General features: G+C 52.7%; 1 protein-coding gene across 4 annotated transcripts in view; it reads right to left on the minus strand.

Moving 5' to 3' along the window:
• Nucleotides 1-18470, minus strand: part of SMG6 (SMG6 nonsense mediated mRNA decay factor) — a 247592-nt gene that overhangs the window by 1999 nt on the left and 227123 nt on the right. For all 4 annotated transcript variants that reach the window (XM_054459768.2, XM_063655726.1, XM_054459775.2 and 1 more), the window contains 3 exons: nt 6953-7106; nt 3608-3819; nt 3213-3294 (listed from right to left, as the gene is read on the minus strand). In XM_054459768.2, coding sequence (XP_054315743.1) covers nt 3213-3294; nt 3608-3819; nt 6953-7106 — 448 coding nt within the window. The remainder of the gene's footprint in view (nt 1-3212; nt 3295-3607; nt 3820-6952; nt 7107-18470) is intronic.

Consider the following 18470-nt stretch of genomic DNA (forward strand, 5'->3'; position numbering starts at 1 on the left):
ACTCTCTTCTGCCTAGCTCCCAAAAGCTGTCCAAACCCACCAGCCTTCCAGGACCCTAAACTGAGGGAACAGAAGCAGCCCCTTGACCTCTACTCCTTTTTACCACATGGCTGGCCCCCAGATCACAACACTGCTCTCCCCAAACCCCACTTTTTTTTTTTTTTTTTTTTAACAAGTCCCTCTAAAAGCCAGCAGATTGAAGCTTTAGGCATCCAGAGGCAGAAATCTAAAGATGGAACAGAAAATGTATCCGGGGTTTTCCAGATGTGGGGAGAGGGGTTAGCTTAAGGGAGCCCTGAGGAGAGGAGAGGGTAAGGGTCTTTGCAGAATTGTGCCAAGGGCACACCAAGGCTTTGGCCAACCGATCGCCCCTGCTAAATAACAGTAATCCATGTATACAGGCGAAAGTCTCTAAGAGGACAGAAGAGTAAAAAGGAAGAGTAGAGTTAAGATGATGATCCCAGTTCTCAGTCCTGCACCCCAGGGAAGATCTGTGTATCCTTCCAGGTTTCTTTAGGCACATTTACAAGTACATACACTTGGACGTATAACCTTTTTTTCTACATCATCATGATCATATTAGCCACACTTTCAGAGTATATACTTAAAAGATCTTTCTATAGTGGCACAGATATCTTTCATTCTTTTTAGATGACTTTTTTTTTTTTAGCACAGTCTCTCCACTACCTCTCTTTCCCTAACTCCCTAATCTTTAACACATTGGAGAGAATTTAAGCCAGGGACAAGCACTCACACAAGTGACATCCCTACCCTGACATGCCTGCTTAGGTGGCAGGTCTACTCCTCACTCCCAGGCTGGGCATTTCCTGACAGAGGTCCAGGTCCGGCAGACAGCAAGGCACAGGAAGTGTCCTGCCGTGCTCACTGACTGCGTGGGCTGGCGGGGGTGGGGGGCTGCAAATATCCATGTCTGACCTGAGCAGTTTCAGGCTTGCCAGCTCCAGGCAGGGAGGCTGAGAACTGGCTTTCAGCCTGGGGAGGAGTTTGGAGGATTCGGGAGGGAGAGGTTTGGGGGGTTGGTGGTGGTGAGAGAAGAGGACAGGAGGAAGGAGAGTCTGAAGGGAGGCAAGGGGCTCTGGTGGGCAGAGGGGAGAGGAAGGTGGCCTTGGGTGAGGGATACTCAGAGACGACTCAGCTGCCTGGGCCGGGCCCCTCTGCAGATAAGTGTGGCTGGGGTGGTGGTATACAGGGCTGCGTGGGGCTCCCGGCTGGCTGGCTGCGTCTGTCGCAGCCCCACCATTCCTGCCCTGGGCCTCAAACCAGGAGCGTCCCAGGCCTTAGGTCAGCTAACCAAGGCCCAACATTGCTGGCAGGGGTCTGCAGGGGTTTCTGTGGATCCTTTGAGACATTTTTCACAATAAACATCCTCTGTTTTGACACTGGTAACTTCACTTTGTTAGAAACCAGAGACTGTCATCTTGTCAGGCCCCATCCGCCATAATCCACGATTTTAAAATTCAACATCGTTTACACATAAACATTTAGTGACGGTTTCTCTGTGAATCTGACAAGTTAATCTGCTAAGAATTCACACTGACAAATGAGGTTTGATTACACCAGCCATTGCTGATGTAATTCTGATAGGGGCGGTCCCCAGGATGGCAATGGGTTCCTGTAGGCTGTTTGGGGTGAAGTCAGGGGTGGGAGGACTAGTAGGGCCAAAGCCAAAATGTGTCCGTTCTGAGAAAGAAAGTTCTGAGGCTGGGGTGGGGCCCAGCAGTCCTGGAACCACATTTCCCAACAAGGCCCTCAGCAATCCTGCCTACCTCTCTCTCAGGAGGTACCCCTCTAGGAAGCTCAGGCTTGCCAGCTCCAGGCAGGGAGGCTGAGAACTGGCTTTCAGCCTGGGGAGGAGTTTGGAGGATTTGGGAGGGAGAGGTTTGTGGGGTTGGTGGTGGTGAGAGAAGAGGACAGGAGGAAGGAGAGTGTGAAGGGAGGCAAGAGGCTCTGGTGGGCAGAGGGGAGAGGAAGGTGGCCTCGGGTGAGGGGATACTCAGACTACTGAGCTGCCGGGGACAGAACATAAGCTCCTCTGTTTGGCTTAGCCAGGTCTCCTTTTATCACTTTAATGCTCATACCTGGTCCTGAGGGATATGGCATGCAAACCTGGTGGCAGGACAGGACCTCTCTTGAGCAGCAGCTGTGGGCTCGTAACCAGCCCCTAGTAAAGAGACTCATGCAGGAGTGAGGGGCTGTGTCTGTGTGGGGAGAGGACGCAGGAGAGAGTCAACTCCCAGAGCAGCCTGAACACAAGGGCTAGAAACACGGACAGAAAGGAGAGAGCAGCAGAGACGGAAGGGCAATGACAAGAGACCACTTGTAGATAGAAACGAAACGGTGAGAACTGCCAGCTCTGCAGATGACACAGAGTTGGCAGGTCCTAGGAATTCCTTCCAAATGAAAAAAATGCCAGAATCCTGGGAGCCAGGAGCAGAAAACCCTAGTGTCACTGACCTGTGGGGTGATGCATGAAGGCCAGCTCAGGGTTGAGGGTCAGGTGGTCAAGTGCTTGGGTGAGAATCCCAGAGTGGGCCTTTGGCCCAAAGATGAGATTCTGCTTACCCCAAAAGGTCCTGAAAACCGGGCTGAGGGCTCACTCCTCAAGCTCTCACCAACCTCCAACTCTAGCCAGCCTTCAAAGTGCTACAGTGACCAAAGAGACCAGGAAGCAAAGCCCACTATTCACTGGGGAAGTGCCTCTGCCCCAGGCCTGAACTAGGGTAAACACTCAGGGGTGAACGGAGAAGATAGGAAGGTAAGCATGGCCAAGAAAGGGAAGTGTGCCCCAGGGACCCCTGGGGGCTGCCCTCAGAGCTGCAGAGGGCTGGGCTCGGGAGACCATGGCCAGAACCAGCTACAGTGAATGATAAAGACATTCTTGCTGTCAGATGGAACTCACTGAGGACACCCAAGAAAGGAAATGGATGCATGCTGGGTGAAGAACCTCGTGGCCTAGGGCTGGGCTTCCTGTGCTAGGCTCATCTCTAGTTGGCCCAGGGTGCACCTGGCATTCCCTGGGGCTGGGGGAGCCAGGACAGGGAGGTTGGGCCTCAGGCGTGCATCAGCCCTGAGCACTGATTCCTTAGACTTCCCAGGCCAGAGTCAGTGGCGCCCTTCTCAGTGGCTGAGGATGGGTAGGACGAGGTAGGGCAGTGGGGTTGGAAGATCCCAAGGCGGAGGCAAAGCTGTACCTTTGCTGGTAGGCATAAAGTCCTTGGCCTTGTCTTTGCAGTAGTGGAGGCAGCAGGAGAGGATGAGATCATCGTTGTTACCCTGGAGGAAGACATGTGTGAGAAGCAGCACTGGGCAGAAGGGGGCGCCATGTGGAGGAGGAGGAGGGATCCTCTGCCTCTGGGGCCCTGGGCAGGGCCACCTCCCCGATCCCTCTCATGCGTGCCCTGGCCCTGCCTGGCCTGGTCTGACTGTGCCAAGAGTGATTTAGGGGAGAAGGAACTCCCCCACCTGGGCCCCCATGGTGGCTGGCCCTCAGCTGCCCAGGCTGATGGGCCTCCTTCAGCCCTTCCTTCCTGGAGACCTTGTTCTGGAAGCTGGCTGTGGGCTTTCCCTTCCTGCCACGGGGTCTCACCAGCTGGCCAGTGATGTCCTCACTGCGGAAGGCGATGGATTCGAGTTCATTGCCACGGCTGGTCAGGGCTCGCAGGCAAGAGTCCCGACTCTCGAATCGCTGCTCGAGGAACTCGATGGACTTGCGGGCCTTTTCTTGTACCACACGGGCGTAGCCCCCAGCCCGGTGGTCTGTCTCCTGCCCCTTGGCCAGGCCGTCCAGCTCATTGATCACTGATGAGACAGAGCCCCACAAGGTATCAGCCTCAGCAATGTGCTTTCATCCTAGGCCTCTGTCCATTCACTTTCCCAGCCAACACCTTCCCAGACCAGAATCCATCCTTCCCCCACAGGAGCCTTCCCATGAAACTAGGGCCGGAGGGGAGCCTGTGGGGGCAAAAAGTGTCTCGAACTAAACTAGGGCCGGAGGGGAGCTTGTGGGGACAAGAAGTGTCTCGAGATTTCACAGGGCTCTACTCCCTGTCTCTTCTCCTGGGCCCTGCCCTCCTCTTGGGAGGAACTTAAAGGAATCTTCTGGAGCTGCTGTATTTAGAGGAAGAAATCTGGTCCCTCTATTGCGTTCCTTGGTTACAGGACTAACATGAAAGGGTCCCTCAGGAGAGTCCAGGGTATGCAGCAGCTCAAGGGAAAGGGAGGCGTCCTTCCTCAACTCCTTGGGCCCCCACACACAGCAGTCCAGGAGGGGTAAAGGTCCACCCCCAGCCCCACTGGTGGAGTGCAGGGAGGCCACCATGGAGGAAGAGGCAGTCACAGCCTCATTTGCAAGGCCCTGGTATTCCTCAAGACCAGAACCTTGGCACATCTGCTTTCTCTGATACTGCACGTGTGTGCGTGTGTATGTCTGTGTGCGTGTATGTGTGTGTGTGTCTGTCTCTGTGTGCATGTGTACGTGTGTGTGTATGCGTTGTGTACGTGTGTGTCTGTATGTGTATGTGTGTACGTGTGTGTGTGTGTGTGTGTGTGTGTGTATGTGCCTGTCTGCCTGCCTATGTGTCTGGGACATGGCTTCATTTTCTGGTGAAGATTCTTTCCAAAATTCCAGCCAAAAGCCTGAGGTCAAGTGGGAAATATGTGCTCCTCGGGGGCTCTGGGAGAGTTTGGGGTCTGAGGCCTCTCCTTAGCGCAGTGATTCATGGCTCAGGGAGCCGGCGTGAGCATGCTGTTCCATGGTGAGCCTGGCACTCATTGTCTGGGTATTCAGAGACACTTTCTGGAAAGGGCCCATGTGGGAATACACACACACACACACACACACACACAATGCCCATGCTTTCGGCACCCTGAGGCTGCAGTGTCCACACAATGCATGGCTGAGGTTGGGAAGCAGTGGTAGATGGGTGTACGGTACAGCAAACAACATCAAACAGGAAAAACGGGTATTCTATCCCAAAATCTGCTTTCCTGCTTCCAAACTAAACAGGCTTCAAAGAGGAAGCTTGTTTGTGCTTCTGCACCAGGCGGGGCTTCTCCACGCTGGGGTCAGGTCTGCGGAGCACAGAGCAGGTTAAAGAGCACCAGAAACAAGAAGGGAAAGCTGGCGGCTTAACCCTTTGCTGCTCTGGGCACAGGGCGTGAGTCCACCAAGGAAAGCATCAGTAAACAGGGGCCCTCCTCTTACAGCCCCTGGGAGAGTCCAGGGGCCTGCCCAGCTGAGGCAGGTCCAGAGAAGCTGGCCTGTATGGCTGTAGCACAACTGTCAGTTCCCAGCACCCTTAGGCGTCGTCTCTTTGTCCTGCATGTATCTGCTGGGTTTTCTCATATGTTTGCTCCCTCCCCACCGAATCCGGATTTCCTTACTAAACCCTAAGCTCCTCAGGGCCAAGGGCTACAGCCCTGCCTTTCACTGGATCTCCCAAGAACAAGCAGACTGAGCCCACAGCCTGGGGTACGATCAGTCCTGGTGACGAAAAACCCTGGTAGCCTGGGACGGCGTCTGAGGCACCTTCCGGCTCTTAGGGGGCTCCTGAAATGTCCGCAGCCTCTTTCAGTTGTACCATTTCCTGACCATCTAGCAAAACACTTTCTTTCCCCTGAAAAGCTCCTAGGTAGGAAAGCAGAGAGACATATGACCTGGCAAGGCAGCCCGCCCCAGTGAGGAGAAGGGAAAGCCTGGGACAATGTGATCGTTTTGCTGCCCTGCCTTGGTGACAGAAACTGCTCTACTGTTGAAGAGCAGAAAGCCTTCCCTTAGGTCTAAGGGCCTGGATTTAAGAGGTTCTGGCCAGGCCACATGGGGAGGGAAGGAAGACGGGGAGGGTGGAGGCAGGGAGGAGGGCTGCTTCAGTGCCAACATTCTCAGGTGGTGCTAACGTGTTTCCCACAACCCCCCAGGGTTCTGCAGCCTCTGCAGGGGCGGATGTTTCCTGCCCTTTGTTTCCACCCCCATCTGGCACTAAGACACTTGGGACTGGGAGGGAAGGCCCAATGGAACATCTTGGCATGGATGTCAAAGGTGGCTTGGCAGGCAGACTGCCAGTCTGGTGGCTTTTCCAGAAGACAAGGCTCTCAAACTTGCTCCAAGTAGTTGCTGAGAAGGGGATGTGCAAACGCCTGGGCCTCCCAATCATCTCCTAGACCCTCTCCCTCTGCAGAGGCCATCAGCTAGATACAAGCCCAGAGCCCAGAGCCCACCCTGAGGCTGACCCACCACAGAGCTCCAAGAACTAAGGGTACCCAGACAGTCCCGTGGAGACGGCCCAGCTGGGCCTCTCTGGCTAGAGGGTGGGAAAGCAAGCTAGCTGGGTCCTGAGATGCTGACCCTGCACCAGCACCAAGGCCCAGACAGTGGTAAGGGCCCAAGTGGTAGGAATCCACAGGCATGAGCCAAGGGCTTGCTCTGGAGGGTTCCTGCTGCCCTAGCCTTAGGGTGACACCGGCCAGAAGAATGCTACCTCGAACCAACAGAATGATCATGAAAAGCTACAAGACAATCAGACCAAAGGCATCTAACCACTTCAAAATCCTCCCAGCCTCCCTGCCAGACCACCCAGCAGCACTGCCGTTATCTGCCAGGGCTGAGTGTTTACCAATAACGGGAACCAGCTTTGCTGTTTTACTGCAAGCTTTATAAGGATAAAAACAAGGGCTGGGCTCATGCAGCCTCTGGTTGCTGGGACACAGGAGTCCATTTGCTCAAGCAGTTTAAGCCGTGGATCAGCCATGATAATTTGAACTGCTTTGAGTATTAAACAATTTTCTTTGCCCCACGCATTCCCTACTCCCCTACAAATCCCATCTTACACACGCACAGCAGGGCTCTGCCTGCCTGGCCCCCAGGCCGTGGGGCGTGTGTGGAGGGGGCTGCTGTGCACATGCAAGGCTGCTCTGCCCTTCCCGCCTGACTCACCGATGAGGGGCACCACCAGGATGTACTTCCTGCTCTCCAGCAGCCGCGCCAGACTGGCCAGGTGGTCAATGAAGCCGTTGGTGTCTGGTACGAGGAACAAAGGTCTGATTTCGAGCTCCATCTGCCTCATCTGACTGTGGTCCTCTAGGACAGCCTACGGGGACAGAGTGGTGAATGAGCCAGACAGCGAGCAGGCAAGCAGGTGGGTGAGCCAGGGCCCTGACACTACGGTGTGTCAGCATCCTGCCCCTAGGAACCTCTTCCCCTCCAGAGTAATAACCAGTCCCCGTCAGGCCTGAGGGATAGGCCCAAGGGCTGAGCATAGCACTGCAATAAAAACAGAGGTCAAGGGGCCCAGGGAATGGCATGGGTAAAACCCTGCCTAGGGCTGAGAAAGGATCCTGAGGATATTCAAAATAACAGGTCTCTCAAAGTAAGACTGGGACTAAAATTCAACAAGGGCGAATTAGGTTCCTTAGATATGAAAGTGGTTTCACGTACATTATCTAGAAAGCCTACAGAGGAGGTACTTTTCAATCTAGACATGAATATGCAAACAGAATCTGTTATTTTGACTTACTTCACTGTGTAGCTAAAACAAAACAAAACAAAACAAAATAAAATATAGCCTGGGCAACATGCTGAAACCCCGTCTCTACAAAAAAAAAAATTAGCTGGGTGTGGTAGCACACGCCTGTGGTCCCAGCTACTTGGGAGGCTGACATGGGAGGACTGCCTGAGCTCTGGAGGCTGCAGTGAGCCAAGATCACACTGCACTCCACCCTGGGTGACAGAACGAGACCCTGTCTCAAAAAACAAAAACAACAACAACAAACAACGAACGATGAAGTTAAACTCAAAGGCTATACAAAAAAGTGATACTGACAGCTAATAATACGAAATTCTCCTGCAGCAGCAGCCGAAGTCTGTGCAATGTGATGAATTAAGACGCAACTCATGTGTCTGCAAAGAGCAACACCCAGGTCCATCACAATGGCCCATCACCTTGCCCTTGACCAGCGCAGTTTCCTAAACACGGGTCTTTTCTGTTCTACTTCTGCTCCTTTGCCATGAATCTGTACAAGCTACACTATTATTTACTCGACGTTTTTCTTTAAACTGACTTTGTCACTTTTTTTCTTAGCCTCTTCTTCAGCAACCATATCGTGGTACTAAGCAACTGACAGCCTAGTCATATGCTTACTAGTGCAAGCTAAACTGCCAAACAAAAAGTAGACAGAAGAATAAAAGCAGAAGAGTCTCCTTGGCCCCACTGACCCACCGCCTCCTCTAGCGCCTCGCACCAAGCACGTGGCCCAGCGCTTGCCTTCCCTGTGGACTTTCACATTTCTCAGGGAAGTTCCTGAGAGATGCACATTTGCGAAAGGCCGATTTTCTTCTGTGACAGCCTTACACGTGTGGCAGCGGCCCTTCGAGACCGGCTCTGGGTATGTCTGTCACTACAGAACATGGCCACTACTGTACTGCTTCCTCTTCTGGGGACCAAGGCCAAGAATCGAACTGATCTGCTGGCATCTGCCCAGACAGCATGCTCCCTGAGCAGGGAGGTGGAGGGCACCCACACAAACCTGGCGGGGCCAGGAGGGCAGGTCCCAGCCCTGTCACACCCTCTCATGGCCTTCTGCCACAGAGCAACTTGCAGAGACCCAGAGGCAGGCACAGGGCAGGGGAAGTGGACGTGCGTGCCAACCGAGATGGGGCCCACAGTGCTGGTCCTGGCCACCAACAGTCAGTGAGGAGGCTGCTCAGGTTTCACTGACAATGACAGTAAAACTGAAAGGGCATGCCTTCAAATGATGGGGGTGGCTTCTCTGTGACCTGCCAGGGACCTCTCCCTATGAGTAAGTTGTTGCTGCCACTGCCACCACAGCTGGTGAAGGCACAGGCTACAGGACGCTGGCAGGCATGAGAAATGCAGCTCAGGGGCCCGCTCTGCTGAAGTCTTCCTACTGATCTCACCTCATGAGAGCAAGGTGCCACTACTGCGGGCTACCTTCCCATGGGAGGTGGGGTCACTGACCCTCTGCATAGGGCTGCCATCTAGAGGGTGACATGCATTCCAACAAACCTGGCTTGGGCATTTTGTAAGAACAGGAAATGGTCCCTGCTCAGGTTCAGTAAACCCCTCTGCCCTTTCTCCTCTTGCAGAGGAGCATCAGCACTCTCGTTCCTCATTTCTCAGGCCATGCGCTCTCCATCTAGCTCTTCTGCTGCCAGGCATGCTTTCCTGGTACCGTGGCTCTCAAATCTGTCTTTCTGGGTGAGCAGGGACAGAACAAGCATGGCTTAGGGAGACTTGGGAGCAGTGGCAGCTGGAGTGACAGGGGCTGGGGGTCCGGCTCTGCACTGCGCCTCTGCCTCTGCCCCACAAGTCCACTCCCATCTCAGTTCTCCTGCCTTGAGAAACGACCATCCAGCCTGGTCTGAATCTATCAAGGAAGTGGAACTGGCTGCCATTTTTTTTTACCCTATGTGAACAGCCAGCTCCTAAGCCCTGGTACCATCCTACCTCTGTTGCTGGCAATTAAGTAGGAGAGCCTTGAAGCCAGGTGGGCGAGGGATGCTGGGGACAAACTGAGCCTACCTGTGTGTTCTGATGGCAGGACAGAAGAAAAATCTAGAAGCGAGGTCCAGAGACGCTCTAACTTTCCCGGGTTCTTAGCTCTGGTTTGCGGCTAGAAAGGTGAATAGGCCGCAGCCTTTCAGAGGGGGCTTCCCTGGGTGTGGGGTGGGGCCAAGCCCCGTGAGGGTGCTCAGAGCTGTGCTGCCATCATCCGGTCCCAGGGACGCCCGCAGACAACTTCCCTTAACCTGACTCTGCCCAGTGAGTCACCAAGCAACTGCTTCCTGTTCCCCGCATGCCCTCGCGGAGTCTCAGGAGATGAGATGAAGCTGCTCCCTCTTCTCCTGGGGTACCGGTGGGCCTCTGGGGGGGTCACACCTGGGTCACAAGACTGGCTCAGTCCCCTTAAAAAGAGCGGCAGGCCGAGGAGGGCTTCGGAGTCCACAGGCACCCTTCTACGGGTGTCTGCATTTCCGGCCCTTTCTGAGTGGCGCTGTGTGTGTGTGTGTTTAGCATCTGCCCTCCCAGCTTTTCCAGATTCTACCCGTCAGATTCCTGGCAGCTGTGCACGGCGCCTGTGCCGGCCGTCACGTCCCATTCCGAGCTCTGGGTCGCACGGTAAGAGGAGGACACAGGATGCGCAGGGAGTGAAAAAGTGATGTCGGTGGGGAGAGTGCCAAGTCCCCACTCGCAGCCATGGGACACTTGGGGAGCAGGGGAAGCATGCCGCTGCAGAGTTCAGAGGCCGGTAGTGAGGTTTATTTTTGTTTGTATGAGTAAAAAGCTGCAGAAGCCTCTGGTGGGGGTGAGGGGGGTGCAATCGGAATGCTGTGGTTCAGACAGACTGGCCCTGGCATGAAGTCAAGCGTGCTGACCCGGAAGGAGAGTTCCACAGGAACCTTCTAACGGCAGCTGAGGTTGGGCCACAGTGATCCCTGGATAGTGCACTTGGAACCCAAGCAACATACGGACACTCTGAATCAGATTGGTGGCAATAAGGACCCAAGTTGGCATAAAATGTGGAAGAAAAAAATAATCTCTTTCTGGAAGGTGCTAAGTAACCAACCTTCTCTAAGGTACGGGAGTTTCCTGGAGCAAGCTGGCAGAGAACTGGGAAACAGATCATACACAATAATACCTAAGGAGGAAGCTAACAGGCTTGGGTCTCCAGGAAAAACTTTTGCAGGTTAGGTTCCTTCTCTACGGTGGAGACGATCTTACGATGCTTACCGCTGCAAGCTGAGACACTGAACATTACAAATAACAGCAATTCAATGAGCTGACACAGGAGGTGTGGCACTTGGAGAACCTGGATCATGAAGCAGAGAAAGACCAGGAGAGGGCCTTCTGAGGTCTTCCCTCTGCTTAGGGGCTCCCATAGGGAGTGCGGCTGCTTCCTTCCCTCTACAGGGTGAAGAATCATTCATCACTGAGCCTCTCTGGCCAGAGCAATGTCTTCAACAGAAATTAGAAGCTTTGTAACACAGGAAATTTCCACATTCACCTTATATATGAAAGTACCTAGCAAAGTGCCTGACACCTATTAGTAACTCAACAAATGCCAGCTTCCTTTCTTCCTTCCTAACTCTATTTTTTATTTTCTACATATCCAGAGCATAAATATCAGGGGGAAATCACCAGGAAATAGAACTGGGGATGAGGAGGGGTGGAGCAGAGGACTACTGATGTGTTTCTTTTGTTTTGTTTTTTTGAGATGGAGTCTTGCTCTGATGCCTGGGCTGGAGTGTAGTGGTGTGATCTCGGCTCACTGCAATCTCTGCCTCCCGGGTTCAAGCGATTCTCCTGCCTCAGCCTCCCAAGTAGCTAGGGTTACAGGCGTGAGCCAACACGCCCAGCTAATTTTTGTATTTTTAGTAGAGATGGGTTTTCACCACGTTGGCCACACTGGTCTCAAACTCCTGACCTCAGGTGATCTACCCGCCTCGGTCCCCCAAAGTGCTGGGATTACAGGCATGAGCCACTGTGCCCAGCATTTTTTTTTTTTAAGAGAGACATGAGTCTCAGACCAGGCACGATGGCTCACGCCTATAATCCCAGCACTTTGGGAGGCCGAGGCGGGTGGGTCATGAGGTCAGGAGTTCCAGACCAGCCTGGCCAACATCATGAAACCCCGTCTCTTCTAAAAATACAAAAATTAGCTGGACGTTGTGGCTCATGCCTGTAATCCCAGCTACTCGGGAGGCTGAGGCAGGAGAACTGCTTGAACCCAGGTAGCAGAGGTTGCTGCCTGGCACCGAGATGGTGCCACTGCACTCCAGCCTGGGCAACAGAGTGAGACTCCGTCTCAAAAAAAAAAAAAAAAAAGAGACAGAGTCTCATCCAAGCCTGACCAACATGGTGAAACCCCATCTCTACTAAAAATATAAAAATTAGCCAGGCGTGGTGGCACGTGCCTGTAATCCCAGCACTTTAGGAGGCAGAGGTGGGCGGATCGCTTGAGGTCAGGAGTTTGAGACCAGCATGGACAATATAGTGAAACCCCATCTCTACTAAAACTACAAAAATCAGTCGGGGATGGTGGCGCACGCCTGTAATCCCAGCTACTCAGGAGGCTGAGGCAGGAGAATCACTTGAACCCAGGAGGCAGCGGTTACAGTGAGCCGAGACCATGCCACTGCACTATAGCCTGGGTGATAAGAGCAAAACTCCATCTCAAAAAAAAAAAAAAAAAGAGAGAGTCTAACTCTGTCACTCAGGCTGCAGTGCAGTGGTGCGATCACAGGTCACTGCAGCCTCAAACTCCCAGGCTCAAGTGATCCTCCCGCCTTGGCCTCCCGAGTAGTTGGGACTACAGGTGTGTGCCACCACGCCCGGCTACTGATTTCTATTAAAAGACTTATTGTATATATGTATCTTAACTATGTGGATGTACATGAAAAATTGGAAAAAAATAAAAATAGGAACAGTGGGTGAGATAAGCACTGGCTGACTGTTCATCTTGGGCCAGCAGAAGCCAACAAGGGCAGATACTGAGTGTGCTAGAAAAGGCAGGCAGAGCCACCAGCAGCATCCCCTGGGAGCAGGAGGAGGAGCATCTTCATTTGGGGTACACTGCTAATGAAAAAACTGCTGCTTAGAACCCCTTTTCTGGATGTCCAAACGTACCACAGAGCTTAATATATTCTTGCACTCTTTTTAAAAATGATAACTACGGCAATTTGTTTGCTATTTCTTACTGTTTTAGGAGGACTGATCTTATTTTCAAACTAGACTGTCAAGTGCTCAAGGAGAACTGCCTACTTTTCTTGCAGTTTTCATTGTCATACCTCACATACCGCCTGTTGTATCATAGGACTTCAGGGGACAGTGGGCTCAGTCACTGGCTCTCAGAGCTGAAGGGCACTTAAAGATAATCTGATTGAATTTTAACTGATAACCTGATCTAAAAAGCCAAAGAAGCAGGCAGGCCCTTTCCTGATGGAGAGGGAGGGGCAGGGCTAAGCATGACACCTCTGAGCTTGCTCTGAGCAGCAGCCTGAGGGCGTTTCAGACAGTGGCCTGGCCCCTTTGTGGGAAGCCAGGCCCCCAGTGGATGGTGCTGGAGCAAAAGCTGGGGCCCAGCACTCAGGTTTTGGGGAGGCTGGAGCGGGTCTGGGTGGGAAGGGCGGATGCCCGCTCCACAGGCTGATGTGCTTTCCTGCCTTGACGTGAACGTGCCCCCGGCCTGGTGCTGTGCTGGCTCCCACCCTGTCTCCGACAGCCAGGAGCCAGGCCTGAGTGTCTGCCTTCCGCCAGCTTCCATACAGGTGTGGGGGGCTCAGTGCATACCCCATTGTTCCCCAACAGCCCCCCTAGTTGGGTGGCAGTATGAATGGACGGCAGCTAAATTTAGAGCGGAGCTCCTGGGGCCACCACAAAGGAGGGACTACATCTTCAGGAGGGCGGGTGAGTGGGAAAGGGACAGGGGAGAGAAGCTATTTTGAGAACACATGTCATTGCTGGCCACAGAGCAAGACTGTGGCCATAATGCTGAGGGAAACAATAGATGTGGCCAGAGGAAGAGCCTGTTATGTTTCAGGTGGGATGTTTGCAACTGCTCAGGAAACCTGACCCCGCCCGACAGCAGCACAAATCACAGCAAAGCCTCAGAGAGGCAGTGAGGAAGCAGGGGATTCACAGGGCCAGGGCCAGCAGGAGGTGCCAAGAGGCCACGCCTCATGCCTGGAGGAGCATTTTCAGTGACTGCTTTGCCCTGGGGGTTTGGTTAGGAATCAAACACTTCTGACCAACTTCCCAAACCATGTACCCTGCCCTGGTCTCTGAACAACTCCAAATGGCAATGGGAACGAAAAGAACTCAGAAGAAAAGCAGCAAGGTGGGCAGAACCAACAGGAGGAGCTGTCTCAGGCAACAAGACAGAGCGTGGGCTGAGCCGGAGAGTGTGGCCTCAAAGCCCTGGGTGGGCGGACTTGGCGCCCCCAGCATCCAGGGGCCTGCCGGGGCGCTGCGGCTCCAGCTGCACAGGCTCTGAGAGCTCCCCACACCCCTTTTCTGACCTCCAGTCGGCCCCACTCACCAGCCTCTGTGCAACGCCGGAAGCAGGGAGGGACAGGCTGCAGAGGGAGACCAGGCCTCACCTCCCCCATGCTCACAGAAGAGCTTAGGCCCAGGGGTCTAGGTAAGCGTAGGGAAGTGGGGGTGTGGTTACAGCCCCAGATCTCACTTGGACTTTATAGCTATCCTGGGGGCCAGGAGGATTTTTTTCAACCCCATCTTCATATCCCCTTCCCCAAACATGTGTGGTTCCTGTTTTGCTACATCTGTGAAAGGCGCTGGGAACTGGGGACTTGCCTTACACCTCTCGGTTAACACCCTGGAGACTGATGGAGTTCAGAGCAGTGTAATTTACAGCCCATCCCTCCAATCTTAATTCACTCGATGCTTCTTTCTTCCTTATTGTATTAGTGTGACCCAGGTACCTGCCAACAATAATGGCCTCTCCAGCTAGGAGCCTCGCCCCAACTCCCAGGACAATTTATACCTTTTCCTTGGATTTTCCCCCCTTAAATTAAACAAAAAGAGGAAAAATAAGAAAAGGTTAGCATGGGTTTGGAGCACCGAAGCCCCCGTGGTTCTGGGCAGGAAGCCAATGGCCTGAGGGCACACATGTGTGTGCTCTCCCAGAAGGGCCTTCACCGGCCCTGTTTTACAGCCACCTCGGCACAGACTCCAGGGTTCACGCATATGGCCAGACAGATGTGTCTGGCTTACGTTCAAGGCTGGAAAATGAAGAATTATGGAAGTGAAGGGCCCCGGGCATTAAAGAGGGCGGGGAAGGGAAGGGGGGAATTTTTCCTCTGCTGAGAAATCCTCTTGTGGCTGTGAGGCTGGAGGAAGGAGGCTGACAGGAGGCAGGGCCGCCAGCTTGGTGCATGTGGGGCCTGTTCTTAAAGGGGCCACAGCAACCCCAGCTCCAGCTGGCCTGCAGCAGGCCTTCCATGCTTGGGCCTAAGCAGCCTCCTCAGAAGGAGTGGATCAGGAGAACAGGCAGCCTGGACAGGGCCCACCAGGGGCACGGGAAGTCAAGCGTTGGAGGAGACCTCCAATTCTGAAGACGCTGCTGGTCACTGGAGAGGCAAAGCTAAACACCAAGCTCCAGAAGAGGATGGATCCTGGCAGCATGTGCTCCCTCGGCATCCTGGACTTCCGTTTTGTGTGGACGCTCATTCACACTTCAAATCACTTGTCATGGACTCTACCACATTGTACCACTGTACACTCTGGAATGTGATTAGTTCTGTGTCCCCCAGACACTAGCATAGTAAATGCTCAATGCCACTTGCTAAACTGAGCTGAAGACATGCCTCCCGATTCCAAGGAGTTCACAGTACAATGTGGGAAACAAGTCCAGAAATAACTGTAACATGAGACATGATAGCAGGTCCACAAATGAAGTCTGATGAGTGTCACAGGAACACTAAGCAGAGGGAGATGGATTCCTCCTGGTGGAGACCAGGGGTGGATTCACTGGGGAAGTGGAGTTTCATCTGGGGATTGAAGGAGGAATAGAATTTCGACAGGTAACAAGACATACGGAGCAGAAAAAGGGCACTCTGCTTTGAGGGACAGCATGAACAAAAACCCGAGTGGAAAAGGGCAGAGCATGTCTAGGGAGTGGAAAGGAAGGTTAGTGTCACTGTTCAGGCAGGAGGGCCTTAGTGTCTGGACAGGCATTTTACATGCACTGTGATTCATTCTGAGGCCTCATGGCAGCTCTAATGTTGGTGCTTTTACCACTTTCACTAAAAAAGTGTTTAAGAGACAGGGTTTTGCTATGTTGCAGTGGTTATTCACAGGCATGATCACTGCACACCGTAGCCTTGTACTCCTGGGCTCAAGCTATCATCCAGCCTCAGCCTCCTGAGTAGTTGGAACCACAGGCATGTGCCCACTGTGTCTGGCGTTACTTTCATCATACAGATGAGGAAACAGGCTCAGAAAAGTTAAATAATTTGCCCAATGTCATATAACTAGTAAGGGTTCATGAGAGATGGGGTAGTGGGAGAAGAGGCTGGAAAAACAGACTGGGAACAGATCAAAAAGCCATTTTAATGCCAATAATAGGGAATTAGACTTTATTTTACTAGCCAAGCAAAGGCCTGATGATTTCTGAGCAGGGGGGTAGTAGCTCTTTCAGGAAGAGAATGATGGAGGCAGTGCAGTGAACAGGAGCCTGGTGGGCAGGAGCCTGGTGTGCTACAAACTCCAGGAGGTGCCACTCACAGAAACAAGGCAAATGGCACCTTCTGGGGCTGTGCAACACTTGACTGCTACACTCTAAGCAACTACTTGACCTAGAATAGTAGTAGTGGCAATGGAAACAGAGAGGAGAAGAGGGAATAAATGTGTGAATAAATAGTATTTAATATGAAATTAGATACTAGGGGTTAAAAGCCAGAGTGGAATTTAAGATGATGCTCTAGTTGCTACTATTATTGTCACGGAATACTTTTTTTTTTTTTTGAGACAGAGTCTCGCCCAGGTCTAAAGTGCAATGGCTTGATCTCGGCTCACTGCAACCTCCACCTTCTGGGTTGAAGCGATTCTCCTGCCTCAGCCTCCTGAGTAGCTGGGATTACAGGCACCCGCCACAACGCCCAGCTAATTTTTGTATTTCTAGTAGAGATGAGGTTTCACCATGTTGGCCAGGCTGGTCTTGAACTCCTGACCTCAAGTGATCTGCCAGCCTCGGCCGCCCAAAGTGCTGGGATTATAGGCATAAGCCACTGCGCCCAGCCCCTGAATACATATCTGCTGAGCACTAACTCAGCTTGCTGAGACTAGGGAGTAAAAGGAAGGATGGAGGAGACCAAAAAAAGAATGGTGGTGAGGGAGCCCAGGAGGGTGGTCTGGTGAACAGAGAGAAGACAAGGGGTCATTCATTGATGCTAAAGTGAAGCTGAAGGAAGGTGGCTTTAGGGCCCAAAGACAAAGGGAGGTCAACTGTGACACAGACTGAAATTTGATAAAGATAGGTCATTGGTGATTGGTCAACTACGACACAGACTGAGGTTTGATAAAGATAGGTCATCGGTGATTTTTCTTTTTAAGATGGAGTCTTGCTCTGTTGCCCAGGCTGGAGTGCAGTGGCGCAATCTCGGCTCACTGTAACCTCCGCCTCCTGGGTTCAAGAGATTTTCCTGCCTCAGCCTCCCGAGTAGCTGGGACTACAGGCACCCACCACCACACCCGGCTAACTTTTGTATTTTTAGTAGAGACGGGGTTTCACCATGTTGGCCAGGCTGGTCTCGAACTCCTGACCTTCAATGATCCACCCACCGTGGCCTCCCCAAGTGTTGGCATTATAGGCGTGAGCCACCGCGCCTGGCCATATTGGTGATTTTTGACACGACAGTTTCCATAACTTCTTGGTTGAGAGTCAAGAGATGATGGTAGAAACAGAATTTCTGGGAAAACAGATGGTAAAGGAAGAGCAAGGAAAGAAGCAGAAGGGCACTTCGGGAGGCCGTGGCGGGCAGATCACGAAGTCAAGAGATCGAGACCATCCTGGCTAACATAGTGAAACCTGGTCTCTACGAAAAATACAAAAAATTAGCTGGGCGTGGTGATGCGTGCCTGTAATCCCAGCTACTTGGGAGGCTGAGGCAGGAGAATCTCTTGAACCTGGGAGATGGAGGTTGCCGTGAGCTGAGATCATGCCAGCGAGACTCCATCTCAAAAAAAAAAAAGTAAAAGAAGCATGAGGATAAAGCTGTTTTGAGGGTCATGCACAAGTTTACATGTAGACCCACAGCAGGGCTGGGGAGGCAGCCACACGACGATGGATGATGCTGGTAGAGGTATTACACACTGATTCCAATGGCAGCAGGGATGTGAATCTGTCTAAAGAATGATGGAGGCCAGGCGCAGTGGCTCATGCCTGTAATCCTAGCACTTTGGGAGGCCAAGGCGGGTAGATCACCTGAGGTCAGGAGTTTGAGACCAGCCTGGCCAACATGGTGAAACCCCATTTCTACTAAAAATACAAAAATTAGCTGGGTATGGTGGCAGGTGCCTGTAATCCCAGCTACTTGGGAGGCTGAGACAGGAGAATTGTTTCAACCCCGGGAGGCAGAGGTTGCAGTGAGCTGAGATTGAGCCACTACACTCCAGCCTGGGCAACAGGGCAAGACTCCATCTCAAAACAAAACAAAACAAAACAAAACAAAAGAATGATGGATCTTGGCCAGTGTGATGGCTCATGCCTGTAATCCCAGCACTTTGGAAGGCAGAGGCGGGCAGATCACCTGAGGTCAGGAGTTCAAGACTGGCCTGGCACACACGGCAAAACCCTGTCTTTATTAAAAATACAAAATTAGCTGGGCATGGTGGCAGGCATCTGTAATTCCAGCTACTCTGGAGGCTGAGGTAAGAGAATCGCTGGAACCTGGGAGGTGGAGGTTGGAGTAAGCT

The sequence above is a fragment of the Pongo pygmaeus genome, chromosome 19 (genome assembly GCF_028885625.2).
Source record: "Pongo pygmaeus isolate AG05252 chromosome 19, NHGRI_mPonPyg2-v2.0_pri, whole genome shotgun sequence".
Taxonomy (NCBI): domain Eukaryota; kingdom Metazoa; phylum Chordata; class Mammalia; order Primates; family Hominidae; genus Pongo; species Pongo pygmaeus.